Here is a 13,028-nt window from a genome sequence, read left to right on the forward strand (position 1 = left end):
TGAAAATGAGTGAAAAAGCAGCAAAGCCTTGAGAAAGTCTGGAGAACTATTGCTTTAAACATCTGGTTCATTGGAAGGAAAATGTAAAGAAATACAGGGGTGGCTCAAGAGTTTTGAATAGTACTGTACATCTGAGTCATGGTATGCATTTTCCAAAACAAACTAATATTTAATTTAACCATAATTTAAGAGAACTTGGAGGCAGCAGGGTTCATATTTTGAGGGAATCAGAGAGTATGCACATCTGTTTTTCCCCCAGGGGCCCCTAAACCAGTTGAAACTAATCATGATTTAATGTATTAGTAATTGTAGCTAGCTTCTAATACAATTTGGTGCTAATATAACTTTTTGACTAAAAAAATGCAAACTAATGTCACTCACCTCAACCTTGTGTGCTTTTTTAGAGCTTGTTAGCAAGTGTTCACACTTTTGAGCTAAACAAAGTAAACATTATCCCTGCTAAACACAGCATGTTGGCATTTTCTTTGTCATAATGTCATGGTAACATTAGCACTTAGCATGGCTTAATCTAAATAAATCAAACTGCTGGTCTGACATTGTGGCCCACTGAGGAAGCCAGATGTGATGCCACAAAAACAGCCCAGCGTCTGCTTTCCTCTCCTGTTGCTCTCTAATGAAATTCAACTGAGAAGCTTCCTCAGCACGAAAACAAACTCTGAAGTACATTTTCAAGACGACAAAATGTTTCATTTCTTTCTGTAACAGCTATGTATCAACTGAAGGAAACATGAAGAACTTTCGTTGAAAAACTCTGAACATCAATAACTTATTTAGCTATACACCTCTTTGTAATAGATCATTTCAATAACAATAATAAAAAACTACCAGTACTCAATCACCTACATTTAAAAAAGCCAGAACTAAGCGAGCTGCTGTAGCACCTTATTCAAACTCACTTTTATATGATATATTAATCCAAAACCCCCTCTTTCCTGTTTTGAGAGCTGCACTGCAGAGAAAGGGTGCATGAAGGCCTCGCTTCCAGGAGTATCTCAGGCTGATACTGTAATTTTTCCTTTTTCTTTATACAAACGATACAGAAGGTTCACACAAGCTAAGCCACTAAGAAAAGCGTTTCATTTATACGAACGAGGATATGACAGTGACACGGCTGAGAGTCAGGCTATTGCTCTCGTCCTTGGATCGTTACGGCTGCTGACCCATCTCAACCAATCCTCACACGCTTTCATACACATGACCTCTCATTCTCCCTCCCTGTAAGTGTGTTCATGAGGAGGAAAATACATGTTTTTGAAAAAGAAAAGAGAGGGATGAGCATGAAAAATAGGATATATTGAAGTGTATGTGGATGGTATGATGGGGGCTCTTTTTTTTTTTATAAACTCATTTACAAAACAACACCACTTTCTTGGCTATCCACTAAATATGAAGCTACAGCCAGATGTGCCTTAGTTTAGCTTTGCATAAAGACAGGAAAAAGGGGAAATGGGCAGCCACACTCTATTTAAATATGTATATTTAAATCAAAATATTTTAAAAAAGGTTGAAAGTTGGCGCCCACGCTAGCTTCCTCCCCGTTGTTTTCAGTCTTTATGATATGCTATGTTAAGATGGGCTCCATAATCCAAATCTAAGTCTTGGAAAAACAAAAGCAAAACAAATGAGTGTATTTCCCCAAAATGTCCAACTATTAATTGAAGCCCACATTATAAACACTTTTCTAAAAACATTCCAAGTCCATCAGCTGGGAAATTTTCTTCTTCAACCAACTGGAACACATCATAATATCAAAATACAGGGTACAGACAGCAAAGCACCCTCCATACGGACAGTGTCCTAAGGATGGACCACGAGTCCGGGGTTTAGGCATGATAAAGGCATGGCTCAGCGCTGGATGGGACCTCTTCCAGATTGCTTGGGGTCAGTTGGTCAGGAACAAAAAAGAAGAAGAAGGGAAGAAGGAGTTGGCGAGGGTATTAAAGAGTTTCTGACTGGCAGGAGGAACCTCGGGAAAGCTGGGGAGGTTTCCTTAAATCGGATGGTGTTGAGTTTTCAGCACACTGAGCCAGTTGGATCAGCCTCCCCAGGAGTGTAGAAGTCAGGGATGGGTAGACCAGTGTGCAGTGTGACCTAAAGAAAAACACATTTACACACAAATGGGTTACTAAACTAAATCTATTCAATATATTTTTCCTCCTCCAGGGGGAGCTGTGGAACTATTCCCTTATAGCATGAAGACTATTTTTCTTCCCTTTGGGAGGCATTTTGCTTCCTGGATACAGCATTACAAATGAGAAAACTGACTGGGAGCAAAAAAGAAATTCAAAGCTTCTCACTGATGTTGACTCTTTGAAGCTTTTTCTCTGTTAAGATTTAATCTCCCGAGGACATATTTGTAAAAGTTAGATAGTTGTAATGAATAATAACTGAACTCATGTGATGCTTTATTAATTCACAAGCAGAATCCTCACTTTCTGTTTGTTGCAGCGCTCCGGCAAAAGACAGAATTAGCAAATTAAACATCATCCCCCAGAGCGGCTCAGCACTTCCCCAGCATGAGAACAAATTTAAGACTGAAAGAAGAAATTAAAATCGAAAGGAAAACTATAAACTTGTTTTCTGCAATACCGTGCAGAGTCGGTTCATTATTTAGTCTCTGCAGTATTTGGATGTAAAAAATATATCCATTTTTACTTTACTTTTCGCCTTTATGCCTCGGTATGAACTGAAGTTTAAGGTTAGAGAGTAAATTCAGTTGGAAACAGATGATTGCAGTTACTTTGGTGCATGCATGGACTGAAATTTTCTACCTGGACGTTTCGGTTGAGGCTGATAGCGGGGTAGTAAGCGCCCTCCAAGCCTTCGAATGCCACTGGGCCCTGCTGCTCATCGTTCACGAGGAAGATGACAATCCCACGTGTAAAGTCCAGCAGCACTCCTATTGTAGCTCCTTTAGTGATGCCACCGTCTGTCCTGTGTGGGCACAGGAAAAAAAACAAAGGATAACTGTGTTATTAATTTACCACGGTAACCCTCCAGTTCTGAGCTTAGATTTTCCATCAAAACATGGTAAAAAAAATTAAAATCTAGCAGTGACTTATTTTAAGTCTTTGTCACTTTAGAGTCTGGATTCTTTCCAGCCTGTTAATCATATTATCAGTGCTCATATTTATCATGTAGCCTGTAACACTACTACTACTACTACTACTAATAATAAAAGTAACTACACCATGATCACATTGACCACATTTAAAAGCTATTTAAACATTCATTTACAGATGACAGACAGACATTTCGGTTGCTAGGATCAAAATTTGGCTTAAACAACATGAAATTGTGGTTTGGTCAGTCTGGTTGTATTATGTTGGTGTTTGGTGTGTTTAGTTGGCACACTTTAGGCCCCAAAGTACAAACTGAGCATCAATTAAATGGCACAGCCTACGCAAGTATCGTTAGAGCCCATGTACATCCTTTTATGGCCAAAGTATACCCATCTAATGATGGCTGCTTCTGGCAAGTTAACATAGAACGTCAATTCATCTCAATCTGAACATGGCGAAGAGTTCACCATATTTAAACAGTCTTCAGAGTCACCAGATCTCAATCCAATAGATCATCTTTAAGACAAATCTGCAGACACAGTGTGACGCTATCATGCCAATATTGTCCAGAATCTCTGGACAATGTTTCCATCTTGCAAAAAGGAATCTTTTTTTAAGTGAAGCATTTTCCTGCACCTACAGTAATCTTATGCTAGAAGTAAACTTTATTTTACTTAGTGGCCTTTTATCCTGTGTTATGACAGGACAGTTGAGAATTGACAGGGAAGCTTGGGGCAGATTTAAACCCAGGCCTCTGCAACAAGCTTAATAAGTAAAACTGGTGTCCCTTTTCTAAACACTATTATACTGTACATGTAAAAGCAGAAGACTTCCATTTGTGATCGAAGAAATTACATCTGCATTAGTACATGGACAATCACTTGTCACTTTCTTTATTACCTATTGGTGTGCGAGTTGTTGTGCATGAACCAGGAGCGGTTATTGTCCACATACATGGCCCAGGCTTTGTCATCCTTCCCTAGCATCACATCCTTCAGGACGTCACTCCGAGCGATGCCGAAGGCTGGGTCAGGGTGGTTGTCATAGCGGTCAACGGTCATTTCCCAGTAATGAACACCTCGAGAGAAAGCAGTGTTCCCCAAGACCACTCGGTCATCATAGCTGTTGCACGTCACCGTCAGGTTGTCGTTGGAGAAGATGATGTCAGGGTGAGCGGACGCCGGGTCAAAGGTGAACCAAGCAACTGCACAAAGGGAAATGCGTACCATTAGGTTTTTAGTGTTAATAATATCAGCGACTGCAAGATGAGAGGCAATGATCATGATTTTACAAACACCACATAAAACCAGAAGGTAAAGGTTAGATGAGGTGAAGTTACACTGTAAAAATATCTGAATGGAGGGAACAGTAATAACATGAAAGACAAGAAGAAGACTTACTATCATTGTTATGATCAAACACGATTAATAATACCTAAACTGTATACTTATACTACATAACTTAATCTATAACTTAATAAGCTTAACCACTTTTAGATAATCAAACTTGTGTCAAACAGTCTGCAAATCTTAACCGGTTCCTGCACGGAAAAGCAGATTAGTTTGATAATTATGGGTAAGGAAATTGTTAATAAAATAAAACTTAACTTTAAAATACATAACTAGAAACTTCTAATAGTTATTATAGTAAGAGGTCAGTTCACCCAAACAAGAAAAGAAACGTGAAACGTGAAAGGTAAAAGACTCTGTGTGGATGTTCATTTAGACTGTGAACTCAAGCTTGCTTGAGCCATCTGATAACCTCCACTATCAGAGCAGACTCTGCTGTGTTGGTCTACACAAGTTAAATTTGTATTGTATTTAGGTGAACTGCTCCTTTTCTCTATTACAACACATTGCTTTTAAACTTCTTAAACCACATGCTAATGATAATTTTGCAATACTGCTTGACTCACTGCTGAAAGACACAGTAACAGATCTCTATGCAGGAAGGTAAACAGGCGGGCTTTTGCTGGGCTCCAGTGGACCTGCTTTTACTGGTGTCACCATGTGCAGCGACGTTCCATTACACTGCTTTATTTCCCGAAGGAAATAAAGCAAAGACATTTATTAGAGGCTTGTATTGCACGTTTAATAAGTGCAGCCCACAGAGGAGCAAACTGCCCACCTGCTGGGTTGAGTGTGAAGACCTCATTGATGAAACAAGCAATGGCCTGAAGGGGATCAGAGCAGAAACAGTGTGCAAGGAGAGTCATCCATACCTGAGCCTATAGACTGAATATCACATGGAGGGAGTCCAGCTAAAATGTGAAATGGTGGGGGGAGTGAAGAAGAAAAGAGGGAAAAGAAAAGAGGAAGAGGAGGAGAGCAAAGCGAAGCAGTGAAGCAGAGGGGTGGGAAGGGCGGTGGAGAGGGTAAAAAGCAGATTTGATCAGGGATCCTGGTTCAGCTCATTGGACATAAGACCAGAGGAGATCCCCAAAATGAAAACAAAAGAGCTCCTAGAAACAAACCACTGCAGACTTAGAAGGAACAACGAAGGAACAATGAAAACAAAGCAATTGTTCTGAATAAGAAAAATAAGAAAAGGACAATCTGATCTGGAAGAAGGGTGCAACAACACTGAAAACGTCTGAATGGTTAGATCACTTTGTATGCCTCCAACAGCTGCTGAGTGCTTTCTGTGTCAGGTAGGGAGGCTGTCTGGGCCTTTCAGGTCCACTGATGGATGACAAGCTTCCCCGTCTATGCAGATTACCATTTAACTAATGGGAAAGCCGGTACATGGGTGGATTATACACAATCCAGCTGCTCCTCGAGGCCCCTGGGCTAAAAGGCACAAAACACACCTTCGAACAGAATTCACATCCTGCTGCTGCCCATTGGATGAAAATCTTGTGTTTTGGAAGCCTTTAATAAATGTGATCATTTATTGTACTGCGTGAAATATAAAACAACAGAGGCTTTTTTCCAGATCTTTCAAATCCCTTTGAAACTAACTAACTCAAAAAGCCTTGTGTCAGTCTGAAGAACATCAAAGAAAGCAGATTTTCTCTGCAGACTTAATATATAATATAATGTAAATACAGCATAATAATGAAAATATAAGGGTTTAACCAAGCAGCAGCAGGTTATGATTTCTTTAGATTCTCTGGAGTTAAATCAAGATTTCTCTGGTGTAAACTCCCAAATGTAGAAAGAAATGTAACTGAACTGTGATAATCAGTAAAAAAAAAAGTAAGTAAGCCATTAGATTATATTACAAATGTTGTTAGAAACACCTGCCAGCTGTTTGCCAGCACGCAGATCTTCTTCATTGCATGACGTTACATTAACTACAACCACAGTGGTAACTACCCTTTTTTATGTTCATATAAAACACTTTGAAAATAATTCACTGTAACATTTCAGCTTATAATAATATCAATGGAAATACAGCCAACAGGATAAGATCATGCAAGAAAAGTGTCGGCATATTTGGGAAGATGTCAGCTGCACCTGAGGAACAAAAACATGAAGACAAACACGTGGGTGTTAAAAATGCTGAAAATATTTGCCTCTAAGAATAAATCTTGGTGGTTTGTAGAGCATCATAATTTCCAGCTTTCCATCTTGGGATAAAAAAGCTAACTGTATGCCTTTTAAAAAAATGTTATAATGCTGTAATATAAACCTCCTCTCATTCATTTCCCCCACTTGTCATGGGAGCTACCAGTTCTTATATCATTAAGAACATCAGCAGTATTCTTTCTGTCAGCCGTGCTTCTCACCTCTTTAACTGCCAACACACATCTGCTCATTATGCCCCTAATTAGCTCCCCTTGTAGATATACCGACTGGCTTTTGGCTCCTGCCTGTTACTGCCTTACAGACACCTTTGCACGCCTGCCCAGCTCCATTTGCTTTCCTCGCTTTGTTTCTTTGCTCTTGCCACCTGCTGGTATAGCTCGTTTTGAGCTGGCAGCATACGAGCCCGTTACCTGCAACATGGATATTTATGATATTGATTTGATAATGATATTTTGCCTAGCAAGCAATCTTGGTGTTTATTTTAAAGATCAATCTACAAACTGAGCAGGACATTTTACAGTGTGGTAATGACAGACTAAAAATAAAAGGGAAACGGCGAAATCTTAATGGAAGTGAAGCAAAAGTATCTGAGTATCTGAGCATTTGTAGCCAGAGGCTGCTCGACCAGTGGTGCACCCAACCTGGTTGGAAATTAAAATCACCAATAAAAGATGGCAGCACTGCAGTGTCCCACTGTGCAAGGACGTGCTGATGGTTTGACCATCTTTATTTATTGTGTATGATAAAAACCTAATTGCCAATGTTCTCTGTTCTCACTGTTTAAATGGAGACGTTGCAATTTCTCGTTATTTATCGTCTGACCTATACAATACACTGCCACTGATAATTAACTAATATCAGCGCTGGCCTGAGCAACCCAACATGTAGCTCTATTTTAAAAAGCACAGTGTTCTGAAAGCTTGCTTGCTCAGTAGCAAATATAAAATAAACGATGGCTGAATTTTGATTCTCTTTTTGCTCAAAACTGTCAGTGAGGTAGCGCTCTTAAAAAAACAAAACACCAATTCATACTTGAGTCTTTGCTCTTTCTAGATTCACAGTGATTTAAATTTACAGTGAAAACAAGAGGAAGAAGGAGATGAGGCTCAACGTACTCTCAGAGGTCTGCATGATCAGTGTCTTGCTGTACTGGCCCACTCCGCTGGCATTGAAGGCCTTCACCCTGGACTTGTACGTGCTGTTGAAGTGGAGCCCGTCCACTGTGCAGATGGTCTCCGTCCCCACGTACACTTCCTGTAAAGACACACAGTGCTTCCTGTTATGCTGCCAGATGCATCAAGTGCGTAACTATGACACCAAAGAGAGTCCATTTCTTCTGGAGGAGTGTCCCATTTGAATTTGGTGGAGAGGGTAATAAGAGAGAATGCGAGCTTGTACAACTGAACGTGGGCACGGCAGCCCACACTTGATTATAAATAGACATGGGGACACAACTCGCCAGGCTCAGCGTGGAGCTGCGTAGGTGTGACTCAGTGAATCAGAGAATAAAGGAGGAAGAGAAAACTTCCCTCAGAATTTTTTGGCATAGTGCTGCATCAGATGCAGGTACAGCATACAAGGATTTTAGTTTATATTATAGAGACGCACAGACCAGATGGCAAATTAATATTTAAAAACGCACACACACACACACACACACACACACACACACACACACACACACACACACACACACACACACACACACACACACACAAACCCCAAACCAAATCATCACAGACGCTGCAAAACATTCGCCACGACTCTCGTCTTGGTGCGTTTGTGTTGACGATCACACGCTAACACAAAAAGTCTCCAGGCTGTAATACAATTTGGCAATGGCTCTCTACCAATTAGCAGTTAGCAGATACAGTTTGTGAATCAGTTGGCAGATTGGATGTGAATGCTCACCATGTTACTCCACACTTGTAATTAAGAAACAGACAATTACAGAACACGAAAAGAACTTGAAGGGTGAACGACTACGACCAGCTGCTTTTAGCTTACAGTCTGCATTTAGGACGTAAGTGTCTGCTTTTCATAAGTTTGAAAAACAAAACAAAACCGGATACGTTAAGAAATAGCTGCTATCCATTTCCAGTCTCCTTACAAACCACTGAGCAAAGCAACAGCTTCACAGTCAGAATCTGCAAGGGATCTCTGCACAGCAGGGATGAAAAAGTCCAATATTTTTTGAGTTAAAAGCTCTAGTTACTGCTGCCGGGGGTGTGCGAAATACTTTAATTATGCTGCACCAGCTGCTATAATGAATATAATGGACATAGTGCTTCTTTTTTTGGAGTAATGAGAGGATGCTGACAGAAAGTGCAGACTAGAATATCGAAGATGAGATGTTTATGTATGTGTGTGTGTGTGCGGTTGGCCTTCGGGGATTTGCAGACTGCTTTTTATTGGCTTGTGTTCTTTTTATTAAAGGAGACCTATTACACTAATTTCCGACTCCATATGTCCCAGCTCTGCATGATTCACAGTTTAAAAAGTCATTATTGATGTTATATCTGGGCATCAGCCTCTGTCTGAAACAGAGGGTTTGAAAGTGGGTGGGGCTTCTCTGCTCACAGCTAGAGTGTTGTGCCCAGGGATAGCCATATTAGGAAACATGCTCCCAATGACATCATACAGGGCCAAGAACAGAAAAAAAGAACTGTGAGAAACATTTTTTGGGTCTGATCTCGTTATCCAAAAGCTGTAATAGTAAAGAGAACGGCTGTGCCATATCACACTGTCCATGTTAACATTGGTATAAACTTTTAAATGGTATCAGCGTCCTGCGACAACATCAATGATATATCAACAACACAAGCTCAGACATGTCTGCAAGCAAGAGCAGGCCATCATTACCCCTCCCCACTCTGACTGCTTTATCACCTCTTTATGTGTTTGTGTTCATATTCAACATTTGTTGTTTTTTTCGCTTGGGTTCTGGGTTAAATTATGCTTCTTTTTAAGATTTAGTCACAGCATATTTCCGTTTAATTTAAGTAAATATATATTCTGTTAAATGCCATTAACTGTCTGAACCTCGAGCTGGTTCATGACAAATATTTATAAAGGGACAGCCCCAAATAACTTCATCATCTATCATCGGAAATATCATTTGTTTGAAATTTCGTGATATAGTTTTGAGGCTATGTCACCCACCTCTAAACAGACAAGTCCCCTTTTAGAAACAAATATACTGCTTAAACAAATGCAACACCTAAATCACAGAAGGAATTCGGTGAACGAAATACTGAAGTTGGAAATTTTTACTGACTTTTATTGAGGATTTTTTTTTGTTTTTAATTAAGCAGCGCACATTTTTTTCCTAGGTTACATATTGGAGATTATATATAGAGGAAGATATGAGGAGCACTTTTATCTCTCTTAATTTCCTCTCTTTAAATGGAGACTCATACTACTAAAGAAGAAGATTTTGTTTTCCCCTCTCTTCTTCTTCTTCTGTTTTTAATTAAACATTGCTTTCGTGCCTGCTTACAAAGTTTTTTAAAGTGTGAGCCTCAGGGCTATGTTGAAATAAAACCACATCTATTCTGCAAACCAAGTAACATGACTCATTTGTTTCCAACTCCGCGAGTACTAATAAAGTTCTTGCCTTGGCGCTGCATCCTGTATGTTAATATCACTTTTAGGAAGCCTCCCAGATTGATTGTTGCGAGAATCAACAGGCCTACTATACGGAGGTTTAGAATTCAGACACAGATATGCTTTGCCATTGTACCCAGGGAATGGCTCAGGAGGTATAAGTTGCTGTCGTAACAAAGCAGGGGCTTCAGTGAATAGAAGCTTGGGGAGTATCTTATAGGATGGATTACATGCTAAACCTCTGTGAGAGTATGACGACTGCTTTGATGCCGGATCACGCTTCCTACAGGATCATCCTAGCGGTGGTACAAATGCTTCCTCCTGACGCCGTGTCATTCAGCGCCTTGTTACGCTGCGTCACGTGACCTGCTCTGTACGACTGTCACACATTAACTTGAGTGATTTCAGCTACAAAATACTGCTGCCACATTCCCCTGGCTGAGCCGGTGTCCTCCCTGGTATCAAATGATGGAGTCTTTGCCCAGACAGAAGGAAAGCATGTCACATAAAGGTGATTTATACTCTAGCTGGTCTTGTTTTTCACTTTTTGTTTTGGGATCTAAATCTAAATATCACAAAAGTTCTCATTTAAAGAAAAATACTGCTGAAGCAGACAGATAAATTCCAGCCTGCAGGGACAAAACAGTACCTGCACAAGGAAACCTACCCTGAATGGCCCCCCGTTTCCATCGTCCAGCTCTAGGATGTATCCTTCCACGGTGATGGTGGAGAGTGGTGGCTGTTTCCATGACAATGTGGCGCTGTTGTTCTGAGTGCAGCATTCCTCCAGCTGGAGCATGGGAGCAGCTGGGACTAAGAAGGGGACAAACGAGGCCAGATTACAGCCCACAGAGGTATGAAGAGACACACACTCACTCCCCAAGTGGATATAACTCTGCATTACAGCAAAAACAACTTTTATATGTATAAAAGGACACATAGTGAGGGCCTTATAATGTAAGAGTGTAAAAGTTTTAGATAGAATTTTGCACATTTAAGTAGAGCAAACAGTGGTTCTTAAAAAAATATCAGGCTCTCTGTCTGTGTACCTTTCATCTGTACAAAGTCCAGCTGGTGGATTGTTTGCAGGAGAGGTCCACTGTCCAGAGTGAGGTCAAAGTCACTGGTCATCCTGGGGGTTAGGGTCCCCTTTCCCCACTGACTCTCTGTCATGTGGACTCTCCGAATCAAAGCATCAGAGATCTGTGAGAAACACAGTACAGATTAATCTACCGCTAAATCTCTCCCTGTTACTCATTAATAATAAGTCTGCCAGAACATTTCAGCCTCCGTTCAGATGAAGAAATGCAGATAAAGATGCAATGATCCATAAATGCAATAATGGGATTTTTCTTTTCCATCAAGTGTCTAAAAGGTTTCTAGTTGTATTCCAAAAAATGTTTTCAAACTTGGATAGTTTCTCATTAAAATTTAAAGAAAAAAAGTTATAATAGGTAAACTATGTTTTCTCCCATATGTCTCCTAATTCAGGGGTGTCAAACATAGGGCCCAGGGGCCAGAATCAACCTGGCAAAGGCTCTAATTTGGCCCCAATCTGGCTTTGGAACATACGAAGGGAGCCATAGATGAAAACCTTATGAAAAGGTTTACAGGTTTTCCTCCTGATAAAGATCTTCGCCTTTGCTATTCATACTACATTAAAGTAATTAAATAATAGATAAACATCTAAGTGACAGAAACGTTTATTCTTTCTTTTATTTCATTCTCTTTATCATCAGCATTTTGAATTTCGGATTAAATGCGTAGTTAAATGTCTTTACACTGACAGAAAGGGGAGTTTCTCTGGCTCGACCCGCTTAAGATCAAAGACGTGGCCCACGACGTAAAATGAGTTTGTCATTCCTGATCTAATGAAGAATGAAGAATTTTGAATGGTGTTAAAATCACTTGCTGAATAATTAAGATATCAGTTTAAAAAGGTCACCAAACACGTAATGCTTGACTGGTGTCACAAGTGTGACACAGCATTTGCTCATCACCTCATCAGAACAAAAACGTCAGTTAGAGGCAGCTTTAGAAAGAAACATAAAGTTTTTTTTGCCTTTAAACAGATGTCAAGCAAGGTTTGATTTTAATAAGGCAAAATTGTTCCCCTAAAAAGCAGAGCTTGGAAATATTTGGTTTCTTTGGCAAACCATCATTTACGTCTTTCTAATGAAATTATGGATCAGTTTTCCAACAGTTTAATTCCAGTAATAGCCGGAGAAGTTACTTTTTGATGTCAGCTGGAGGTGTTGTACCACCTTGTTTTAAGAAATCTTTCGTCCAGTTCTACTTCATTGCTTGAAACTTGGTAAATAAAAGTTTCAGCTGTAGCTTGTAAAAATAAAAAGGACGTCTTGTGGCCATCTTACCTGCAGGAAACCACTGGGGTCATTTTCCTTGATGACTTCCAAACAGTACTCCATCAGGCCTGTGGTCTGACGCAACTTTACTGTACAGTGGGAGATTTGATCCCGCACCACCTGGAAAAACAGGGGGAACAGAAGAGTAAACATGTATAATACACTTACAGTTCATAATCACAAGCTAATCGTCATCCCTAGAAGAAAGACAAGTAATGAGAAGAAGGATGGATGTAGACAGACCTAAAGAAAACAAGGAAAGAGGGGAGAAAAAGCCAGAAGTTCAGACAAAAGATTAGGAGCAGGATCGTCAGAGTTATTGATTGAGTAACTTTTTTTCTCTTGAGACACAGATTGAGGGAGGAAGAAGAGGCTGACGGGACACTAGCAAATGATCCTGTAACTGACGTTAACGGAATGAAAGTGACACTGTGTTTTCACAC

At 40.1% G+C, this 13,028-nt stretch overlaps 1 protein-coding gene across 4 annotated transcripts in view; it reads right to left on the bottom strand.

The window, feature by feature from the left end:
• Positions 1-253: 253 nt before the first annotated feature.
• trim9 (tripartite motif containing 9) overlaps positions 254-13,028 on the bottom strand; it is a 46,454-nt gene continuing 33,679 nt past the window's right edge. Inside the window, exons 4-11 of one of the 4 annotated variants that reach the window (XM_040042080.1) lie at positions 12,595-12,705; positions 11,269-11,422; positions 10,887-11,032; positions 7,729-7,867; positions 5,305-5,343; positions 4,038-4,287; positions 2,793-2,955; positions 254-2,112 (exon numbers count right to left, since the gene is read on the bottom strand). In XM_040042080.1, the coding sequence (XP_039898014.1) occupies positions 2,035-2,112; positions 2,793-2,955; positions 4,038-4,287; positions 5,305-5,343; positions 7,729-7,867; positions 10,887-11,032; positions 11,269-11,422; positions 12,595-12,705 (1,080 nt within the window). In that variant the 3' untranslated portion in view covers positions 254-2,034. Of the gene's footprint in view, positions 2,113-2,792; positions 2,956-3,983; positions 4,288-5,304; positions 5,344-7,728; positions 7,868-10,886; positions 11,033-11,268; positions 11,423-12,594; positions 12,706-13,028 lie in introns of all 4 variants that reach the window. The other 3 variants (XM_040042078.1, XM_040042081.1, XM_040042079.1) reach the window with 3 other exon arrangements.

The sequence above is a fragment of the Simochromis diagramma genome, unplaced genomic scaffold, assembly GCF_900408965.1.
Source record: "Simochromis diagramma unplaced genomic scaffold, fSimDia1.1 OVJJ01000304.1, whole genome shotgun sequence".
Taxonomy (NCBI): domain Eukaryota; kingdom Metazoa; phylum Chordata; class Actinopteri; order Cichliformes; family Cichlidae; genus Simochromis; species Simochromis diagramma.